At 29.3% G+C, this 23,580-nt stretch overlaps 3 protein-coding genes and 1 long non-coding RNA gene across 13 annotated transcripts in view; 2 read left to right on the forward strand and 2 right to left on the reverse strand.

Moving 5' to 3' along the window:
* Nucleotides 1–2,552: 2,552 nt before the first annotated feature.
* Nucleotides 2,553–5,182, reverse strand: LOC103310268. 4 transcript variants are annotated; one of them, XR_511027.3, is made up of 4 exons: nt 4,831–4,999; nt 4,595–4,775; nt 4,335–4,445; nt 2,553–2,905 (listed from the first exon to the last, which is right to left on the reverse strand). It is a non-coding gene; the product is annotated as an uncharacterized LOC103310268 (long non-coding RNA). The 4 variants fall into 4 exon arrangements; XR_001680027.2 differs by lacking the exon at nt 2,553–2,905 and adding an exon at nt 5,014–5,182 and having other exon boundaries at nt 4,088–4,445; nt 4,831–4,940; XR_001680026.2 differs by lacking the exon at nt 2,553–2,905 and adding an exon at nt 5,009–5,182 and having other exon boundaries at nt 4,088–4,445; nt 4,831–4,940.
* Nucleotides 2,797–4,026, forward strand: LOC100573640. The gene is made up of 2 exons (XM_003246574.4): nt 2,797–3,688; nt 3,833–4,026. The coding sequence occupies exons 1-2, from the start codon at nt 3,320–3,322 to the stop codon at nt 3,962–3,964; spliced, it is 501 nt and encodes a 166-aa protein (XP_003246622.1). The 5' UTR covers nt 2,797–3,319; the 3' UTR covers nt 3,965–4,026.
* Nucleotides 5,183–5,295: 113 nt separating the features above from the next.
* Nucleotides 5,296–18,093, forward strand: LOC100162642 (traf2 and NCK-interacting protein kinase). 4 transcript variants are annotated; one of them, XM_016807007.1, is made up of 22 exons: nt 5,296–5,880; nt 6,017–6,082; nt 7,506–7,562; nt 7,700–7,744; nt 7,807–8,239; nt 8,303–8,434; nt 8,513–8,671; nt 8,732–8,980; nt 9,042–9,157; nt 9,234–9,478; nt 9,541–9,578; nt 9,802–9,914; nt 11,799–12,365; nt 13,771–13,866; nt 13,940–13,996; nt 14,348–14,585; nt 14,657–14,868; nt 15,692–15,859; nt 15,926–16,075; nt 16,142–16,252; nt 16,326–16,514; nt 16,981–18,093. In XM_016807007.1, exons 1-22 carry the CDS (start codon nt 5,806–5,808, stop codon nt 17,062–17,064), a joined length of 3,600 nt encoding a protein of 1,199 aa, XP_016662496.1. In that variant the 5' UTR covers nt 5,296–5,805; the 3' UTR covers nt 17,065–18,093. The 4 variants fall into 4 exon arrangements, with proteins under 4 accessions (XP_016662496.1, XP_008186160.1, XP_016662497.1 ...); XM_008187938.2 differs by having other exon boundaries at nt 14,387–14,585; XM_016807008.1 differs by having other exon boundaries at nt 9,288–9,478.
* A 2,990-nt stretch (nt 18,094–21,083) lies between these two features.
* LOC100159934 (molybdenum cofactor sulfurase-like) overlaps nt 21,084–23,580 on the reverse strand; it is a 9,875-nt gene continuing 7,378 nt past the window's right edge. For 2 of the 4 annotated variants that reach the window (XM_008187935.3, XM_029486018.1), the window contains 4 exons: nt 22,618–22,821; nt 21,762–21,871; nt 21,568–21,684; nt 21,133–21,491 (listed from right to left, as the gene is read on the reverse strand). In XM_008187935.3, coding sequence (XP_008186157.1) covers nt 21,282–21,491; nt 21,568–21,684; nt 21,762–21,871; nt 22,618–22,821 — 641 coding nt within the window. In that variant the 3' untranslated portion in view covers nt 21,133–21,281. 4 annotated transcript variants of the gene reach the window in all.

The raw sequence follows: 23,580 nt of genomic DNA on the forward strand, positions 1-23,580 counted from the left end.
ATAATTATTATTGATTGTTATTTTAGATTCTGAGCCGAGCGATGAATGTACTGATTTTAAAATTATGTGTGCGTGCTTTTTAATTTATTTTTCTGTCTGTTCTCGCATTTTGAGTCAGAAAAATGTCACCACACCGGTAAACATATAATATACTTTCACGTGGCCGAAACCTTCAGTATATTATTTTATTGAGATTTAGTACGTAACAAAAAATTGTTAGTTAATGTATTTTATGGGTCCCAGTGGATTAATTTAATGAAAAATTATTAAACAATTTATGTTGAATGAATGAGCCGTTTTCAATTTTGATAATAATTATGCCGAAAAAATGAAATAGAATGCAACTAAAGTTGCAAAAAACAATAAATAGGTATAATTATTTTAACGAAACAAAGACATCATATATTCATATGGGGTGATGTGAGGGGTATGTGATGGCCATTGGTCTACAGCTCATGGCCGGTCCTGCGGGGCGGACGACGACAGTTGGCGACGTGCGACTAGTGCCTGCAAATGACGTGCGCTTGACGGTTACTGCAGGCGCTGAAGACGATGGTGGATTCAGTGAACATTTTTATTTATAAATGATTGTTATTGGTTATAGAAGAAATAAATAAATATTAATAAATTAGTATAGGTATTTTTTATTTGGTTGGCATTGGTTAATAGGGCAGATCAGGTGCAAGCATAATGCATCAAATCAAATTTTCGCACATTGTCCAACTATGTCGGATCGCCTACAGGGGAGGCTAAGTTGCACCCAAAATAAGTTGAACAATCGCAATTTTTTACGGGCATTACGAAGTGATCGGACTCAGATAGTTATTGATATAGGTATCAATCTGTACTTAAGTTATAACGCAAAGGTATATACTATAAAGTATAATTATTGTATTATAATATTGTAACGATGATTTATTTATCGATCTGCAATCTGCATAATTATATATTGTTGTACCCGTTGTATAATTTTATAGGTAAAGTCTTTTAGATTCTACCAGGGGTGGATAGGTAATATTTATGTTACAGGGAAATATTTAAAGGGGCCCCCCAACTGAAAAAAAATTTGGTCGCTTCGCTCGCATTAGATATTCAATCTAACATCTTTACCCATAAATAAAATGTTCAGTGCGAAAACGTATCTTTAGTTAAACAAAATTACAACTTTATTGGGAAAACGGCATATGAGGAAAATGCTTTTTTTCGGTTGTGAGGGATTTTTGAAAAATTTCGCGTAAGGTCGTATAATTTCGTACAAATTCCGTACTAAATGTCGGCCAAAAAAAATTTACAAAAACACAATATTGGGAGGGGCGATTAGGGAAACATATGAGGATATTTCGATCTTCGATTAACGATAAAAATTTAAAATACTATGTTAAAGATCCGTAAGCCAATTCTTGACTTATCGTTTTATTATTATATTGTTAAAAATAACAGTAAGTAATAATAATTTATATACAAAAAATGAATAGTTTTAAATTTAAACTATTCCTATTTGGTGAATATTTTATTTTGCAAAAAACCAATGTGTAGACCCGAGTGGGCCCCTCAACATAAACATAGACGGGGGCCCACAGGGAAAATCCCTTTTTCCCTATGGGCCTATCCACCCCTGGATTCTACTCATAGCGGTTATGCGTTTTGAGATTTTAAAATTATGTGTGTTTTTTGTGTGTATAATAGGTACACAGCGTTTCATGGTAGATTAAATGCTTTGTTCTTCAACATTGGAGGTGATTTTCTGAATGTAAATTGGATCTAGTTGGTACCTACCTGGCTACCTTCGAAGGGTGACAATTCTGTGACATTAAAAGTTATTTTCTTAATAGTTAATAGTTATAAAGAACGAATATTTGGGAAAAACTTTTTATTAGCATCTTCTATTGGTATACATTTCAACTAATTTCATAGTAGATATTTTAAATTTTCGATTTATTTTTTCTATAAATTAAGATAAATAAATTTTCATTTGGTAAGAAATTAAAAAAAAATCAATAAAATGTTTAACATATTTTTTGTCTACTATACTACTATATACTTCTGACTTTAAAAACTGCAACTCTCTTTTAAATCACTCTTTTTAAACACCTTACACGATTGTTTAAAAATAATTTAATAACAAGACGTGATATATATATATATATTTGAACGTAATTATTTTTTAAATTATAAATAATTTTATGTAGTTTATGCTACTCTACCATGTCACCGTGATGCGTCCATATCCTGTTTATTTATGTGACTTATTAAGAATATCATACATTTCATCATTATATTATACATATTTTAACTTCATTATTTTCTGTTCTATATAGATATATAATGGAAAAATTCATTCATTAAGATGACGTTACACCCGCACGTGTTGTCTCCGCGTCTTACACACTTACAAGACAAAACGCGTAATAACTATTATAAAATTGAATTTATTGTGATAATATTTCTGAGGGCAAGTCATTGCGTTTTTTTTTTAAAAAATTTAAATGTTGAAAAGTTAAAGGTCTTAAAAAAAAAAGTTAAATTTCTAAACGATATAATGAACGTTATATTGGGTATAATGAAAAAAACAACCATTTTCCCTCAGAAATATTGTCACAATTCAATTTTATAATAGTTATTTTTACTCTACAAACAAAATTGAGCAAGCTCTACACAGACTGCAAAATCGCGTTTTGTCTATGTCGTACCTACGCATGCTGCAGGTGTGACGTCCATAGACATACATATAAATAAATTATACCTATAATATTCAATATCCTTCATATTTTGAAGCTGTATAACATCCGAACATCGCGATCTAATACTATAATAATTATAAATTATGTATGTTTCGAAGTTTCTCTCTGCTGCATAAACTGCCCAACACAAACTTATATTGATCCACCACCTAGTCCGGCACGAGCTGAAAATAAAATACACGTATGACGTATCTCGCGGTGTATTGGTTTGAATTTGTTTGTCTACAAATTACAAATTCTAGATCCGATGGATTAACACAAATTAGCATGGTTTTTCAATAGTACAACTTTGGCTCCTAGCCTCCTGTTAATATACGTTATTGACAAATCGCTTTTTTTTATTTTTTTATAAGCTTTGCGATACTACCGTTGTGCTGGATGCCTGGATTATAATATTATAATTGTTACCATGCGACAATAATTATGATTTATGACATAACAAAATTCGTCAGTATTTTTAACAACTAATGAAAAATTTAAAAAACTATTGCAAAACTGATTAACAAATAACAGAATAAAATTTGATGGAAATTATAATTTTAAACTTATATAATTTGGAATTGTTCAAATAATTAATAATGATGGAAGTAGTTTATACATTTTGTACTAGTATTTTCGACCACATATTTGGGTACTTAGAATATATTTTGCTTAATGGCAGCGGAAATAATGTTCCACTGAGCGCTAGTACTACGGTTCTTTCAATGACTGAAATAGAATCTCCAGAAAGAATTCAAATTGACAAGAATGAAACGTGCCGAAAAATGCAAAATGATGTTCATAGTCCTGGAATCAATAACAGATTTAAAAAAAAAGAAACTTTGCAGAAAAAAATCAATTTCGAATTTGGAAACACAGAACCTGAGTGTTATTATAATAATATCGAAACACTAAAAACAGCCATGAATAGTAGTGGTTTATACTATGGAATATTCTATGAAAATATGGTAGGGTATTGTAGTTCTAAAATCGTATAAATAATTAATTTATCTTTTTAATATAATAACTTTTACTAGTACTTACATAGTAGGTAAGGACATGATACTATTAATCTAATAATAATACCTATGTTATAAATATGTGCTGTTCAGAAATGCAATGAAACAAAAATCATAGAAGACGAAGCGAAAAAGTTTCATTTTTTTGAATCCATGGGCCGAGATATAATGGGAACTGGGAAGAACTCGACAATCTCGACCAAAACTCAAAAGCGCATTGATTAATAATTTTTAATGTATAATATATAATATATTATAATGTTTAATGTATTGACTATTGATCATTAATTCAATTATACTATTGTTATTAGTTAAATACATTATAAATTATAATATAATAACCTACCATGACAACAATCATATTGACATTTTATAACAATTAATAAGCGTTGTACGTATGTAATATTGTAATATTTATAGGTACAGTTTACGCCCACACAGGGATACATTTCCGCCTAGCAAAACAGGCCTCAACGTCTAGGATAGTAAACCCTAATTTATTTCTTAATAGACACACGAAAAAAAAAAATTTAACAAATCTATGCTAGAGTGATTATACTATTCTAATCATAAGTAAGGTCAGTCTTTGGGTTACTTGTTTTGTGGACTATTTTAATTCCCCGTAGGAAAAAGGACCTAGTCCCAATCTTGAGTTGTAAGACCACTGCGGCATGCGTAGGGGACTAGGGAGCAACTTCTTGTCATACTATAACAAAATATTTAAAATTTAGCCTTATGATTTATTGGAAGAGGAAGGATTTAATATCGGTGCACATGATTGTATGTGGTATTGTGGTGGCATGCATTTCAAAGAGATATTTAAAATTTACAAATCCTTTACTCGTGGTTACTCACTCGCTATGTTTCTTTCCATTGAGCCAAGACTAAAATTTTGGCAAAAATAACCAATTGGAAGTTTCCATTTGCTATTTAAACATTTTAAATTAATTAGCATGGACATTGAACATTAACACCTCAGTTGCTTCTGTCTGATTAAAGTACTTCAAGTTGCAAATCATTTCCAAGAAAACAATACCTATACAATTTACCATTTTTATTATTTCATAGGTACCTATTAATTTTTTTCTTACAGATGACATTGCATCAAAAGTTAAACAAATTTTATAGTAATCCGGGTTCACCATTGAAAGATAATATCCAATTTCAAATTGATTTAGGATGTGTGAGTGTTAGGACAGATCTGTAAACCATTATATCATAAAAAATATAAATTCAATTATGCTCTTGTTGTTGATTATAAGTTATTACATTACGTTGAAAAAAATTATAATTGTAACGTCCAAAAATGAAAAAATCAATGCGAAATGCGAATAAGACAGAATACTAATTACAGATAATCTTACTATCTAGTCAGTCAAGATGTTTCTCTTTGTTATCAGCGGTCGTTATCACTTATCACAATGTATATATTATTATCTATGTTTTGCAACAGCAGGCTATCTGTCAATTTGACCAAAATCGAAATTCGAAATTCTCTCCGATAACAGCGACACAGTCGTGCCTCCCGTCCAGCAGACTGATGACGTCACCATAATTGAGATCCGTGATTCTGGGAAAGGTGTGGAGTTTCCCGATTGTTATTGTTTTCGTTATTTTTATTATTTTTTTTTTCGTCAGTTCTCGGTCGTCTTATTATTATTATTTCGACCCCCCGGTGTAAAATCGACGCTAACCAGTAATACAATATTATTATAATAGTAAATAATATTCCTAGTAATAACAGGGCAATAATAATAATAACAACAATAATAACAGCCGTACACTACCCATTACGAGGTACGGCCTACGACGAGTGACGACGAACAACGCCAGCCAACCCGTCGGCATGTCGCGTGTACCGTTTTAGCACGTCGGCTACCACGACCGTCGACTACCCACTGCGATGCGCATCGGCGGACGTCTGACTAACACCGCGTAATAGCCGCGCGCGGAGCGGAGAAGGCCTCACGGGTAGAAATCGTCGTTGACGGACCGCACAGCGCGACCACCGCAGTCGCCGCAGAGTCCGATATCTCCGATCCACTCGACAACGGCTGTCCGCACCCATGTTGAACATGGCTCACAACCTGGCACCGAGCGTCAACTGTTCGCTGGACGACATCGATCTCAACGCGTTAAAGGTGAGCACCCGTCCGTCACCCCCCCGCGCCTCCCCGTCCCACCGTGTGTCACCAATAATATCGAGCTTTTTGCGACAAACGTGTGTAACGCTTTTAATCACCTTTATAAATAAAAAAAAATTCCGTCTCGTTCCAGGACCCAGCTGGTATATTCGAACTCATCGAAGTCGTCGGCAATGGCACCTATGGACAAGTGTACAAGGTAAGCGATCCATATGAATTTATTATAAGTATCTATCTCTGTGCGTGTTGGACAGTGTCCGCGAAACCCGGGCTAATTTTTGATTAACACAAACTCATCCAGTTTTTAATGCCGATCGATGTATGATTCTCTCCCCACTTGATAGTCGTTGACAAACATACCTGTAAAATATGTTGTTTTTATTTTCCTGCAATTGAGATCCCAGATCTTGACGAGTACAGTGATTGCGCTTTCGAGCAAAGACGAAAGACAAGTTCCTGTAACCCACATGTAGTACATCATTTGTATTGGTTGGTTTCATACATAACAATATATATATCAATAGCCTTGAAGAAACTATGTCTTAGATATTAGACAAAGGTGTGTCATTTTTGGTATAATTGATTGTTGACCCTTCAAAGTCCACCAACATTTATTAATTCTACCTACTGTTGTTATATGTAACTTTATTGTTCCATAGTGGGTAATGTTATAATTTACCCACTTCGTTAAATTATAATTGGTTCATAGTTAGTAGTTACTATTGAACATTTTACACTATTTTTTTATTTACAATCTAAATGCAAGTTTATTGATACAATTATCAACTATTTTGGACTTAACAATTCTTTGTTCAATTGTTTATATATTCAAAATGATGTATTTTATTCAATCAAGAACTATTGCATCTAATAATGTTATGATATTTAATTTTATTCATTTAAAAAATCATCATCAGAGTTTTTTGAACCTTGTTTGAATAAAGGTCATCCTAATAGCTCTTTTATTATCACACCAATTATATGAACAGCCTATGTTATTTAATTAAGTGAATCATCACATATGTTATGCATCAGTAATTTTAATTTTAATAGTGGTACTTGCTGCAAATTGCAAAATATTTTAAACTTTTATGGAACAAATACTTAATATCATTCATCACTAAATATTTTATAGATTAATCAACTTAGGTAGATTTGAGATCATAACAAATTTTTATAAATATTATTTAACATAATATTGATAAAATAAACTAAAACTGTTAAGTTTTGGTTTTAATTCATATACGATATACCTAATACATTTTTAGGTAGGATAGGTATCCTTAAGATATTTTATTAAAAATGAATGTTATGTGTAATTTCATAGTATTGAATATTGGTATAACTAACTATGTAATTGTATAATATTACAAATAATTGATACATATATAGGTATATCTTAGTTAATACTATAATTTTCAATCAGGTACCAAAAAAAAAAATTATAATAATTATTGGGTAATTTAAGATATTTATTTATTTATTTAATTTGTATTAATTTATTATATTAAAGTTAATTTAATGAGCCATTAAAATGTATTCATTTTGAAGCTATGTTAAGGAAACAATTAGAAAAGTAAATAATTAGGTACCTAATTTTACAATTTAAATTATTTTTTTAGGGAAGACATACCAAAACTGGACAATTGGCAGCAATTAAAGTTATGGATGTTACTGAAGTATGTATATTGTATACTAAGAGTAAAATCATTTGTTTTATTTTTTAAAAATTCATTACAGTATTTATAGTTATTAATTATAATATTTAAAGATATACGTAATTATAAATTTGTTATTTCATTTTTTTTTTCAAAAGGAAGAAGAGGAAGAAATTAAATTGGAAATCAATGTTCTGAAAAAAGTAATTTCTCATTTAAAATAAACTTTATAAGTACTTAACTGATAATAGTTCATATTTTATAGTATTCCAATCATCGTAATATTGCTACGTATTATGGTGCATTTATTAAAAAAAGTCCACCGGGCAAAGATGATCAACTATGGCTTGTGATGGAATACTGTGGGGCTGGATCTGTAACCGATTTAGTTAAATCCACCAAAGGGCAGTCACTTAAAGAAGAATGGATTGCCTACATATGCAGGGAAATATTACGCGGTCTTAGCTATTTGCACTCAAACAAGGTCATACATCGTGACATCAAGGGTCAAAATGTTTTGTTGACCGATAATGCTGAAGTGAAACTTGTTGATTTTGGAGTCAGTGCTCAGTTAGATCGGACCATTGGGCGACGTAACACTTTTATTGGTACTCCATACTGGATGGCCCCAGAAGTTATTGCTTGTGAAGAAAATCCAGATGCTACATACGATAATAGAAGTGATCTGTGGAGTTTAGGTAAAGAAAATAAAATTTAATGTTTCAATAAATTATATATTACTAATAATTTTTTTTTTTTAGGTATTACTGCATTAGAAATGGCTGAATCCCAACCACCTTTGTGTGATCTTCATCCCATGAGGGCTCTATTCTTAATTCCAAGAAACTCTCCACCCAGGTTGAAGTCAAAAAAATGGGCTAAAAAGTTTCATGGTATGTTGATTTTTTTTTGAAAATGATGTTATTTTAGCTGAATTAAAATGATAATTCTATGGTATTTATTGTATTTAGGTTTCATAGAAACAGTTCTGGTTAAAGATTATCATCAGAGGCCATATACAGATCAGCTTTTGAAACACCCATATATTAGGGACCAACCAACAGAGAGACAAGTTCGTATTCAACTTAAAGATCATATTGATAGGTGTAAAAAACGAAAACAAGAAAAATGTAAGTATTTTAAGTTATATTTTCAAATAATATATGAATTCTAATAATATTGGTTTTTAGCTGAAAGAGAAGATTATCGTTATAGTGGATCAGAAAATGAAGAAGATGAGGACCATAATATTGCAGGTGAACAACATTCATCTATAATTCAAGCTCCTGGCGATAATACATTGAGGAGAAATTTCCAGCAAATCCAGGAGGGGCGAACTTTAACTCCTCATGGTAAAGAAAAACATGGGAAAGAACGAGAAGAAATACCAGAACCAGGTCCTCCTGCTCGCCCACCTATAATACCTCACAGATTAATCGGTATAATAGTATTAATAGATTTTGATTGTTCTCTTATTTCATGTATGCAATTATTGATTAGTTGTTCCAGATCCCCATCCACCATCTAGACCTCTTCCGCCACCACCACGCGATGATAGACACTTCCATCCACAACAGCAACAACCACAGCGAAATTCAAATGTATTCCAACCAATGGTAAGATTATTTAATAAATATTTAAATTTTAACTAGAGGGCAAACAATATAGGTCTTTGATGTTTTGGCTGCTCAGTTAAATGAAATAGGTGGTTCATCAGCCAGACAGACAGATGTTTCTGTGTCACAGGTACACCAAAATGGCGGTGCCAAAGTGATACCACAAGGGATAATAATTGAGTCTGATTCTTCTGATGAAGACGAAGACGAAGATGATGATGAAGAAGATGACACAGCTCATAGACATGATGCTCGCCGTGCACCACCCAGAAGAAAGCCCAATGATGGAACATTACTTGCTAGTGATCCACCTAAACCACTGTAAGTTGCTTATAATATAATTGAAATAAATAAAGCGTTAATTATTTTATTTTACTGTTTAGACCTGCTGATATAAATCCTAATGGACTACATTTAGAAGGTATTGTATTATTTAATATGTAATTTATCTTTTAAAATAATAAATCATCATTTGGTTAATTTCTTGAATTATCATAGTTTATAATATTATTGTTCCATTTTGATTACTATGCAATAATATGATTAAATAATGATTTAGACTTTTAAATAGAATTCAGTCACTGAATTGTATTGAACATGATGAGTATTAAATTATTATTAAGTGATTTTGTTTTGATATTTAGGATCATCATCAAGCTCTAGTTCTGTTATGGGACCTGGTGGCGCGCCTAATCGTCCTCTCCCTCCCACTCCAGACGAAGAAGAAAGTGGAGACAGAACATTGGTATTAAGAAGGGTAAGTGTTATAATTTGCTTTATAGGCTAATGCACACCACATTACACTTTTCACAAATTGGTAAACATCAAACAGTGTGCAGTATCAAAAACATTTTTTTTTTTTAGAAATAAAAAGCTTAGAATGGGACATTCTGACATTTTTTTTTAGCATGAAAAAGAAAAATATGTTATTTAAGTGGTTTTGCCTTGAAGGTTTTTTGGACAGTTATTTGTAATATTATTTTATATTGAGATTTTATATTATTCATTATCTGTTAATTGCATTTAATTTATAATTTACGTTCTTGAAATTTTTTGAATTTAAATGCATTGACTGCACAAATATTAATATTATTAGTTTTTATTTTACAAAATGTCCCATTAAAGTGCATTATTTTGTATAAGTTTTATTATAAAAATATATAAATAGGATCATTTTTTAATTTGAAGTTAGCTCAGTTGCTTAATTAATTACTAATAGTAATTTGGCTTAAAAAAAGCATCTTTTTATACTTAGTGTGTATTTTTAAAAGTAGTGAAAACAACTAGTTTTTTTTTTTTTTTGGTGGTAGAATTTGGTCCATGTAAATGTCCATTTCCCAATTGTAAAATATTACTATTCTATTTACTTCAAAGTTTTTCCAAAGGTATATAAAGGTATACAACTATCAAACAACTTATAGTAACTGATATAATGCTTATCTAAATTGTCTTATCTAATCTTAATAAATTTATAATAATACATTCTAAAGCTGGGTCCACATTAATAATAACACTAGTCATTCTCATATTTTGTTATTTATCTATTGTACATTAGACTAACAAACTAAGAGCGAAAATATATTAATTGTTACAATATTTTATGCATTCAAGTATATTATATTATAATGTATGATACCATTGTTAAACTATCATGTTTTCTGATAAAATAATATAAAATATTCAGTTTATATGAACAAATTTTAAAAGTTTTAAGTGTGTGGATTCAGCTTGATGGTGTAGGGTTTTCGTTATCAACATTTCATTGCATTCTAGATTATTTTACTTTCTAGACAATATATTTACAGTATAAATTCATTCTTTGTTATGATATTGTAACACATCATGAAAATATGATTGTTTAATATTTTTCTTAAAAGGTTTAAAATTATAAATTAATAACAACATATTTTATTTCAATTGAAAACAGTTTTTTTTTTTTTTATTAAACAAACTGAATATCTACAGTTTTATTATTTTTAATATTTTATTTCATTGTAAATCTATATAAATGGCCAAAGCATTACATTCAAGTAATCACTAATGAATTATTTATTTTAGGAGTTATTTACATATGGAAAAGTCAAAAACTTAAATGTAGTGCAATCTAAATTTTAGATAATACTTCAATACATAATTCCGGATTAGTATTTAAAATATAACATAAACTTAAAAATTGTATTTTATTATTAAAGTAAATTAAAAATTTGTCATCAAGGTATTCTTGTGTTTCATGACTTGTAATTGGATTTTTGTTTGGAATTTTTTTTGAATTTTTGCTTAGTTATTTTTGCATGGTATTTTTTATTTATGATTTATGATTTATAGGTAGCTACATATTAATCAATAATTATTTACTTGAGGCGTTTAATACTATGTATTTATCAAAATATCATCTAAGATAATTCAAAAGAAGTTCCAAAATAATATTTTTCATATATCATTTTAAGATTAAGGTTTAAATGTTATCTCATAAAATTGTTTGTTTCTATGAGAAAACAAATAAATTATTATTTGTATTACCTATTATTCAAATGAATTGAATAGCTTTTAATAGAAGTTCTATTATCAAGATTAACCCTGTGGACGATTAGGTTTCTATTATATTATTTTGTTTTAATATTTTAAAAAATTCCTACACCAGTTGCCGCAACAAAAACCAAGTTCAAGTGATGGGAAAGTAGATATTGATGAACAAAAATTGCTGAAGGACTGGGATTTTGCCCGCTTTTTTCATAAATCAAATAATATAGCAGAAAAAAATTCTCAACAAAAAGCCAAAGAACAGGTATCGTCGGTACCTAGACGAATGCCACAGCATAATCGTAATGGTTCAGAATCATCCGGCCCTTCCAAATTTATACCCAATGTGTTCAGACGAGAGAATACAGATTTTTTCGTACCATCAGCTCGTCATTCTGCCATGTTTTTTGATGGAAGACGTTCTGATATTCAGCAGAGAAGAAGTTCAGATGTTAGTAAAAAGTCTTTGGAACGAACTGATTCATTAAAAAAACCGTGGAAACCAACTAGGCCAAGGCGAGAAAGAACTGATGGTGATATAGTATTGCAAACCAACCGTCAAAGATTTGTCAGACCATTGTTAGAAAACAGACGTTTAGATAATGATCCCAGGTTTTCACGAGGAAGTGCTAATAGTAGCAAGAAGAGTAATGGTCAAGATAATGGATTTACCAATGAAACTAATCAGGTTAGAGATAGAAAAGTAAAGGTTTATATTTCATGCCATGTGTTTTACTTTAATACGCGTTGTCGCTAATAATACACATATCAGGTGTCTCAATCACTACTAAGAATAATAGGTACTTAGTGTATAGACACCTCATATATATATATATATATATATATATATATATAGAGGATGATTAGGTTTATGTCATTTATTAATTTCATTTATATCACTGTTGATCATCATGTCCAAAGAGTCTATTAACGTGTTAGATGATTTTAATCTTGTACATTATGGTGATATGACTGGTTGGTCAGTGGTATTTGTGAAAATTGCATGACTTTAAACCAATTTATCCTGGTTTATATTTTTGGTACAAACAAATACTAACTGACTGTTAGTGATGTGCTTCGATATAAAAACAAATCATCTTTCTTAATACTCATTGTGAAATGTTGTTTTATTGTTCCATTTTACGTATGAAAAATATTAACTATCGTTTATCAATGTGATATTATAATCAGTCAAATGTTTTATCAAAATATGTTCTACCCATTAGTTGGAAAAAATTTCAAATTATAAATTAAAGAAATGTATGAATTAATTAATCAATTAATTATTCATAATCTGAGTTGAATATTCATTAACATCTATTCATTTTGAATTTTCAATAGGTACTATGTCTCACGTTTGGTATTAATTTCATTAGTAAGAGAGATGCAAGATAATTCATAAATTGTTTGACTAAAATCAAATTTAAAACAATTAAATTTAACCTAATGTTTATATCATTGCACATCTCTAAATAATTTTATATAATAAGGAAAAAAATTGCACATAAAATCCAATACTTATCGCGTATGTATTTTGGAATGCGCGAGAATGAAATTGGAATTGGGTTTTTCCCCATAATCTTGGTTTAAAATTCTGATCTCATATATATATAAAAAAAGTTTGAATGTTATATGCTATATTTAATACAAAAATGCGTTTGTGTTGTGTGCATGTAATGAAGTGTTGTGTTTGTGTTGCATGATTTGTGTACATATTAGCATTTTGTAAATAGTTAGGTACCTAGGTTTTTATTGATGATAGTTGTAGAATAAAACGTATAAATGTTAATATAACGAAGAGAGAGGATTAGTAATGGCAAAGCAGTTCATACAGATATTTATAAATAACATATATTTATACATTTAAAGTCAATGAGGTAAGTATTTAAAGATATGTATGTTTTAATTATTGGCATAAATAATAATATTTCATGGGAATACTAGCTCAAACTGGTTGAGCATAATATACGCTAAAAATTGTTCACAACTAATACACGCTGAATAACCATACTAATGCAAAATTACAAAAAATGTATGTCTTATAAGAAATAAATGTATATTGAATTAATATTATGATACATTTGAAATTACAGAACCGTGATGAACGCCGTAGTGATTTCCATAGACATGACATATCAGGTGGATCAAGTTCAAGGACAAGTTCAGTTCTACCAGATCTGCTTTCTCAGGTTTTATTGTTAAATAAATATAAAATCTGTATTATACATATTTTGAACATTGTTTCTTTATTTTATTTTCTAGGCTTCATCTAGTCCTGGTACTCCAAGTCAAAGACTTGACAAAAGCAATAGTGAAGAGGTAAATAATCAAATTATTAGACAACATGTCAATATAAATTTTTAATTTATTTTAAATATTGCCATTTAATTTTTTAATTGTGCAATTAGTGTTGTTTTAAAATAATATCTAATCGTATTTGATTTTGTTTTATGTCCATTAACATCATTAACTCAAACATCATGTCCACATTTGTTAAAAGTAAGTGTAATTAATCTTAATACTTTTATTATCAACAGTTATTAACATGTGTGTAAAATGTAAATATAATGCTTACAAATGTGGCTGTTGGTATTAGAAGACACTTAATTTATTATTTGTTTTCTGTTGATCTAAATAAAATTGCTAAAAGTTTTTTATTATTTGTTTCAGTACCAAAACGCAATATCTAAAACTTATTCCTTACTGCAGAAACAACGTTCATTCCTGACATTTGGCTTTGGGGCTGGTGGTACTGGTACTAGCACAAGTTCACAAGGGCCTGGTCGTCGTGAGTCACACGTTAACGTTAATGTTACACCAACAGTACATGATTTAGCATCTGAGACACCCGAGATACGTAAATACAAAAAACGTTTCAATTCTGAAATCCTCTGTGCCGCATTATGGGGTATGTATATATATCTATGTATATTTAGGATATATTGTTGTGCAAATATTTAAACTAATTTTTGTTCTTAGGTGTGAACCTGTTAATTGGCACAGAGACTGGACTTATGTTATTAGACAGAAGTGGTCAAGGTAAAGTGTACCAACTTATTTCTAGAAGACGATTCCAACAAATGGAAGTATTAGAAGGTCAAAATATTTTAGTAACTGTTTCTGGCAAGAAAAATCGTGTTAGAGTCTATTATTTATCTTGGCTGAAATCTAAAATTCTTAGAACAGATGGGGTGAGTTGAATGTGAAAGTGTGTATATTTATGATAATTATTAGAGATGTTCCGGATACCCGATATCATATTTAAGACTTGGCTCTTACTCGGTACCCGGAGTAATACCTACATTTTTACCCAGCCCTTGGTACCCGCCGAAATACTACATTTTTACTCGACTCATATCCAATGGCAAACGCTGATAATCTATTTATAAATATATGCATAGTTATAATTAGTATAACGGGAAAAATAAAAATTTAAAAACTTTAGGGTAATACATTTTAATTAATTTTGGTACTTACCTATTGGATGGAAGAACTGAACCGATTTACAATAGACAATTGATTATAAACAAATTATGTTTTCCTACTGCGAATTACAAAAATAAATCTCGTGTTTACTGTTTAATATTTATATGTAAATTATATGATAACAATCTGCAATCAAAATCCATTATAAAATATAAATTATTCCTACACAAATATTCTCAGTTATAAGATGTAATGAGTAATCACTGTACGTACTATACTCTACAGCTTTGCACAGCGACACTCGTTTGATCTGTAATCTGTTTTATTTTTCTACTTTGCTAGTACCTATTGCTTGTTTATTTTAAAATTTTTACTCGGCCAATACTCGATACCCGGTTAGTACTATAAATTTTACTCGATCAATACTCGATACCCGGTTAGTTTGAACAATTTTACTCGGCCAGTAAAACCCGGCTTAATACCAGATTTTCTACTCAGAACATCTCTAATAATTATTGTAATTTTTATTATTTCTTCTATGTAAATTTGTAATTTACACTATTTTTTTTTTTGTTGTTATTTTTGCAGCAAGTAGAGCGTAGGAATGGTTGGATAAATGTTGGAGATTTACAAGGTGCTGTTCACTTCTGCATTGTAAAGTATGAACGTATTAAATTCTTAGTGATAGCACTCAAAGATAGCATCGAGATCTATGCATGGGCTCCTAAACCATATCATAAATTTATGGCTTTTAAGGTATAATATTATTGTTACTGTGTGTATTAATTTTTATTTTAATAATTCTGTAAAATTTTTCTTTAGTCCTTCGGAGACCTTGTTCATCGACCCCTACTAGTAGATTTGACAATTGAAGAAGGGGCACGACTTAAGGTGATCTATGGATCAGCTGACGGATTCCATGCAGTAGATCTTGACTCCGCCTCTGTGTATGATGTATATTTACCTAAACATGTAAGTGATTTTTTGAATCTTATAAACCATGAGTTTTATTAATATTTTTATTGTTATAATTACTAGACTCAAGGAGCTATTGCGCCACATTGTATTGTTGTGTTACCAAACTCTAATGGGTTACAATTGTTGTTATGTTTTGACAACGAGGGTGTCTATGTAAATACTTATGGAAAGGTACTTATTTAATATTTTTAATCTTTGTTTGTTTTAAGTTTTTTTCATTTTTTTTAACCATGTACATTTATAGACGTCAAAGAATATATTATTACAATGGGGTGAGATGCCTACGTCGGTTGCATATATTGGCACTGGTCAAATAATGGGTTGGGGCAACAAAGCAATCGAAATACGAAGTGTAGAAACTGGTCATTTGGATGGTGTATTCATGCACAAAAAAGCACAGAGGTTGAAGTTTCTTTGTGAACGAAATGATAAGGTATGTTAATTTTGTTAGTTGTATAATAAATCTATTATTTATTTATTTCATAACTGTTATTAATTTATTAAAATTAAATATAAAATAGAATTTCTTAATAGTCTTTTGAAATTGTAATGTAAATTCATTTGGTTTGTAGTTTAATAGTTTTATAATATACTATTTAATTTTGAATAAACAAAATAGGTTAACATTTATTTGTACATTCTAAAATTATAATAACTTACTTAAAAATAATAATATCAATAAAATCCTTCGAGATTTCCTAGATAATATCTTACCTTTAAATTGCATAAAATTTAATTTCACTCTAATTTTAGAAATTACAAAGTAAAATTTGTTATTGTGGAGGCAAAATTGTCCATGTTCAACGATTGTAAGACATAGACAACAAATGCCTGTGTAGCGTCCTCTTTAGATGATTTTATAATATTATTCAAACCAATATTTAAAAATTTTTTTTCAGGTATTCTTTTCGTCAGCTAAAGGTGGGTCATGTTGTCAGATATATTTCATGACACTCAACAAACCAGGCATGGCCAATTGGTAAAATCAATTATAATCAGAGTAACATAAATTTGTAATTAATGATAAAACATAATGATTAACATTAATGGCCGATAAGTATATTTAAACGGACCAAACTATCTGGATACCATCTATGATGTGACAGCTTACAATTTATTACCAAGTTATATTATGTATACAAATTTATATCTATATATATATATATAATTTTATTATATTATATGTTTATACATATAATAATATTATTGCTTCAAAACAAAAAGACTTGATTACCAAGTGTGGTAAATATATAGAAAAATATTAATCCTCGACACTAATGTATTTTTAATAATTTTCATGTAGTTTTTTACCTTATATTAATGTGCTTGTGCACTATAAGATTTATTATTATTTTTTTTTTTTATCAAAACACTAGAGGCCATTTACACATTTAATATTGTTTCCTATGATGCCCAGTGTTCCCAAATGGGTTTGAGCTGTGAAACAGAAATTTATGAACAAATCTATAATAATATATAATACAATTGTCACTTAGAAAACATTAATATGTATATTCTTTGTGTTTTGAAAGCTCACGTTTATTATTTTATGTTACTGATAAATTATTCAATATAAATATATAATTATTTTATACTTTAAATTATTTATTTTAATTTGTTATTAGTTTAAATTGCAAATAAACAATATTATTAGTCCATAATTTTTATATTTATAAAATCAATTACATTGTTCTTAAATCCAAATTATAGGACTATGAACAAAATTACTTGTACATTTATATGTTTAGTATTATTATTATTATTATTATTATTTTTTTTACTGAAAAATAATATTAGTAATTTTTCTATGGATTGTTTTAGGATTTTAGTATTTTATATTTTGTTGTATGAAAACAAAACAATTGCTAATTAAACTAGACAAAATTGTGGTGCTTCAATATGATTTGCAAAAGAGCAAAACAAATCTTTTGTTGTACTATTTATCATTTTTCTTCATCTACTTATGTGTCTACATTTTTGTATTGAATTATAATACGTGTTTTAGATACATATATATATATATATTTTTTTGCATAAAAAAATAATTACCTTGTTCTCCTATACAACAAAACACTTATTTATCCATATTATTAACATAATTCATAACAAGAAATGTTATTAAACAGTGACTTGGAGAGGCTAAATTAAAGATTTGAAATAAAAAAAAATAAGCAATAAATTGCAGCATTTTGTACAGATTCGTAAACTACACACCATTTGAGTATTTTACATCACCACCCTTTTGGTAGCTATAATTTAAATGTTTATACTACAATATGACTTGTGTAAAATGTATTTTAAAATGAGTATGGCTGATAATAATTAATAATAAACCGTACTGCATAGGCGTAGAATGGTGGGGGCTAAGGGGGCTATGCATCTCCAGAATTCTGTTAATCCACCCGGAAATCTGTTTAGCCCCCTGCGTAAAAGCTTACTGTTTCATACATCCGTATTATGTGAGAATTGAAAAAAATTTCTATTATTATAGCGAATAAAAACATGGCTTAAAAATTCTATGACTAACGATAGATTTGAAAATCTATCGTTACTTCATATTGAAAGAAATTTGGCTTATATTATTAATACTGAAAATATTTTTAATATATTTGCCCAAAAATTAGGCGTTTAAACCTTATACTATAGTAATAATTTCCAATTTAAAATGTTTTTTTTTATATTTAATTTAAATACAAAAATATGTATTGATAATAATAATATGATATTGTATTGTAGTATATTATTTATTTATATTTCACTTTAAAATGGGTTCTTTAGTCCTTTTTATATTTTGTTTCTTTAGTTATATTTGTAGGAAATTATGTTCTGTATCCGAATCATTATAGCCGTTTTGTGAAATAATTCGCAAGGAGTTCTGACATAGGTACCAGAAAAAAAAGTGGCTATAGTCCCTCCAAAAAATTTTATCACGCTACGCCTACGCTATGCCGTACTGAACAAAGTTAAATACATGCCGTCCATTATCCATATCATGCATTGCCTGACACATGGGGGGGGGGGAGGGTACAACTGTTTAAATGTTTAGGCCAACCATAATCTTAGGTTAATATAGTGACACAATAACTGTATGGTTGGGAGTACTAAAATGAATTAGTTAAATCAATATAGTTAGAATAACCATAAAATAATAGTTGGAATAATAATATAATACTATAAAATAAACAGTATAATCAACCATGACGAATAGTTGAAATTACTATTTTATATGGTTAAAAAACAGAAAAAAATATTAAAAAAACCTATATCCGGAGATTAATCCTTACGTATATAAGTCTTACGCCTAAGATCCACCTACCTAACAATGCATTGAAATAATTGCGCAAAAGAGATCTATTTAAACGAATGGTTTTTTTTGGTAATTAAATTTTTAAATTTTATTATAATAATTTGAATTTAGAATTTCTATTGTAATTTCTATTACAATATTTTATATGCAGTAGCGTAGGAAGACTCTGGAAAACTTGGAAATGCGCCTTTTTAAAGATAAAAAAAATTGACGAAATTATATTTTTGAGCTGTTTACAGACATGGTCAGTTTTCAATTTTTTTAGTTTTTTTTTCTATAAATATCATTAAAGTTTTATCTGTTGGGCCAAAAAGTGTAAAAAATGAATACAAGGCTCCTGATATATTGTTACAATATAGCAGTTGAAAAATATTAAAAATACATAGGCACAATTTTTTTTTATAAGCATTTAAAGATCGAATTTTGACAAAATTTATCAAATTTAAAATTGAATAATTATTTCGTAATTAAAAATTTATAAAATGTTCAACTTTTATATCTAAGGATTGAAAATGTATAACAAAATTCCACGGAAGTAGTTAATTCTGTTATCAAAAAATCTAAAAAATATTATTAAAAAAAAAAAAAACTGATGTTAAATTTGTAAATGTAAGTAATCTGAGCAAAAAAATGGAAGGGGGGGGGGGGTCATAAACTCCAACTTTACAAAAGTAAGGCCTTGCGGGTATTCAGTTGTAATATACTTGTACTAAATTGTATGATTGGCATAGGTAACTATATTATATAATTAAAATTATTTTAACATTGATTATAGTTGCTGTAACTATTCAATATTTGTACATCAACCATTTTATATGGTTACAGTTAAGTTACTATTTTATATAGTTCAAATTACTATAAAATAGGTTGGTGTAACTATACTTTTTTAACTTATTCATTTTAGTACTCTCAACTAAACACATTGTTTTATATAACCAAATAATGGGTTATGCCAACTGAAAATTATCCAACTATTTACTAAAACCAATTTTTTTTTTCGTGTGGCAACATATCTGGCATTTCACCCATAAAATAGAAAAAAAAAAGATTAAAAATCTTCATACAAAACGTCTGTAATAGTGCAATTATATGTCGAAATTGGATGATAAATATATGATACTTTAACGTAAACAAAAAAACGGACAAATTTTGGCTCCTCTAAAAAAAAAATATCCAAAAATTGTTTAATAATTTCTTTGAAATATTTCAAAGTTAATTTGGGAAAAAAATCCAGTGCTGGCAGTTTGACAAAGTGTGTTGTTGATGAGGGTGATGGTCGAACGTGCATTAAACTTACGGGCCGTTACCGATTCCAGGTCAGTACGTCTTTTTGATTGACATTGGCAATGATGTGACGAGACGCATATAGTTAAATAGGTTAACGTGGAAATCTGGAAGTCTTGGAAATCCCTGGCCTGTCACCTAACCACCAATACCACGACTTAACGTGACGGTAACCTGCGATTTTGAGACTACTTTATCAAGGTTTGTTTTATTTTTATTTTACAAACCTATATGATAATAATATAATAAACACACTAGCCACTGAGTATTTACCTATATAGGTAATATTATCTAAGTAGGTATGCTATTGTTATTGGAGGCAATTTGATTACGCTCTGTTTGGGTGTAAAATTCAAGTGAAAAAAAATTGCCACTGCCTAGATTAGGTAAGCAATGTGTGTGCCCGCAAAATTAATCATGACAATATTTTTAATCGCAACATTAATAACAATAAACAATATTAATTATAAATAATAATACAATTTATAATAATTGATAATTAAAAAGAAACATGATTTATATTCCCTTATTATGACATACAAGCTTGTTGTGTTATAATTTGGTTCATTTTAAGTTAAAACGGAAATTACATTATTTTATATTTTTATCCTAAAAATTCAATTTTCTTGTCTTGATGACAGTGCATTTTTGGCCCACTCGTATTTTACATTTTTGAGCATCTTCGCTTTTCATATAGATTCCGAAAATGAGTTTGCCTTCTTTCTTGTGTTTGCCCAATATGGACAGTGGCTTATAAATGCTCTCCGATGTATCCTGATCGATATTCACCATTTTGCACCTTTCGCAACCCTCAACGAACTGTGGAAAAATGTGACATTTATAAAAACCACTGCGAGTAAAAAGAAATATAATATAGATGAATTGTCTGCCGTACTTGAAATTTGACACCTCCAATGTCCAACTCCTGCCAAGTTAATTCGCCAAAGGGTGGTAGACTGTCGCCAGAAATCAAGAAGTTACCTCGGAATCGATATAACAAATTATCTTCATCCTAATGATTCGATATATTATGGTTGTTAATAATATTACTAACATAATAATATCTAATTAATAAAATTTATTTTATACTATTTCCGCTATCTCGTTTTCCATTTCTTGCTGTAACCACTTGAGCGTTGATTGTGTGGACAATAGATACTGACATCGATTGGAAGCAATTACCTTTGGATCTATCCTTTCTAAAGTCCATACAATTAAAATTAAATAGTAGTTAGGTACATAGTAATCAGTAACAATACCTAATAGTAGTATTATATTATTCATATACCTACGAATGTTTAAAATGTTTCATTAAATGATTAATAGATACCTATTTTGATATCCAGTCAATTAGGTACGTGTAGACTGTTACTACAGGCTAATACCTATACCTACATAACGTAAAAAACTATCGGAAACGTTCATAAACGTAATTCAATGAGATTGTCAATAAATAATTGTTATATTATTTATTTAGTAAATTTTTATGAAATTGTGATGGTGGTTTTGAGATAATTTTTAATTTTATATTGTCTGTATAATAATATAATTTGGAAATTTCGTAATAGGCGTATAAGTTTGTGTAATGTGTATATAGTATACAGGGCGATTCACAGAGCATGTTCACCCCTTCCATTTTTTCATTTAACTATGGATTTATTCAAAATTTGATTATTGGAATATTTAAATTTACTCAAAACATTATTTAAAAATTTTTTTTTTTGTTTTACTTTTCTAGAAGTATCCTTTTCTGATACAAACTTATGTTTTTCAAAGAAGTTGAGCGTGATTATACGGTGAACCACTCTGTACAATATAACTAAAATTTAATAAAATTGAACGAGCACATTTTCGTGCCATGATCAAATCAACAGTCAATGCTTTTAGACAACATAGTTTATAATATTTTGTTTGATGTGGCCACAGAGTGAAGGAATTAGTTTACCATAGCTCTTAGGTGCTATAGTGCGGCTAGTGCACCTAACGAGTCTTAACCCAGGCTGATCGAGGTTCCAACTGAGCCATTCGGCCACTTCGTCGCCACAGTCCATTCCTTCCAAATGTCCACCCCAACATATTTTTCCCATTCTCATGGTGTCACTGTGTTTTGTGTCCAGTGGAACTACCATCGGAACTTCATCTTCGTTTTCTAGAATAGAAGTAGAAATATTTTAGATTCTGAGTGGAACGATGAATGTATTGATTTTACAATGATGTGTGTTTTTTTATTTTTTTTATATTTTTTTTGTGTCTGTGTACACGATAAGTAGTCGAAATAATGCTACGATTTTCAACTTCAGTATCTTGTTCGATCAGAAAGTGAATATCGTTGGTGCATTGGGGAGGTCAAAATTTAAATTTCCCAGTAGTTTTCAAAAGGGCCGGGAAAAACAAAAGAAAAATTAAGGAAAAACGGGAATTTTTACGCAAAATCGATTTTTCACAAAATTGAATTTGGTTTTTGGTGTAACACTTTATGCAATGTTGACTGAATGTTTATCTTAGCATTTTCTATACATCATAACATTTTCAAAATATTTTGATTTATTTTGAGCTCTTTACGGACATTTTCATTTTCCATTTTAGATTCTGAACGAAGTGATGAATGTATTGATTTTACAATGATGTGTGTTTTTTTTTTTTTTTTTGTGTCTGACGACAACTTTTGGAGCAATAAAAATGCTTCGATTTTCAAAAGTTGTACCTTTTCTGAAAGGAAAGTGAATCTAGTTGGTACTTTGGGGGGTCAAAAGTGAAAATTTCAATACTTTTCAAAAGCGGCAGGAAAAACCTTAAAAAAATAACGGAAAAACGCGAATTTTTACGCAAAAACCATTTTTGACAAAACGAAAACTTACTTTTACTGTAACTCAAAAATAATTTGCAACAGATGTTTATATTAGCGTTG

Source organism: Acyrthosiphon pisum, chromosome A1 (genome assembly GCF_005508785.2).
Source record: "Acyrthosiphon pisum isolate AL4f chromosome A1, pea_aphid_22Mar2018_4r6ur, whole genome shotgun sequence".
Classification (NCBI taxonomy): domain Eukaryota; kingdom Metazoa; phylum Arthropoda; class Insecta; order Hemiptera; family Aphididae; genus Acyrthosiphon; species Acyrthosiphon pisum.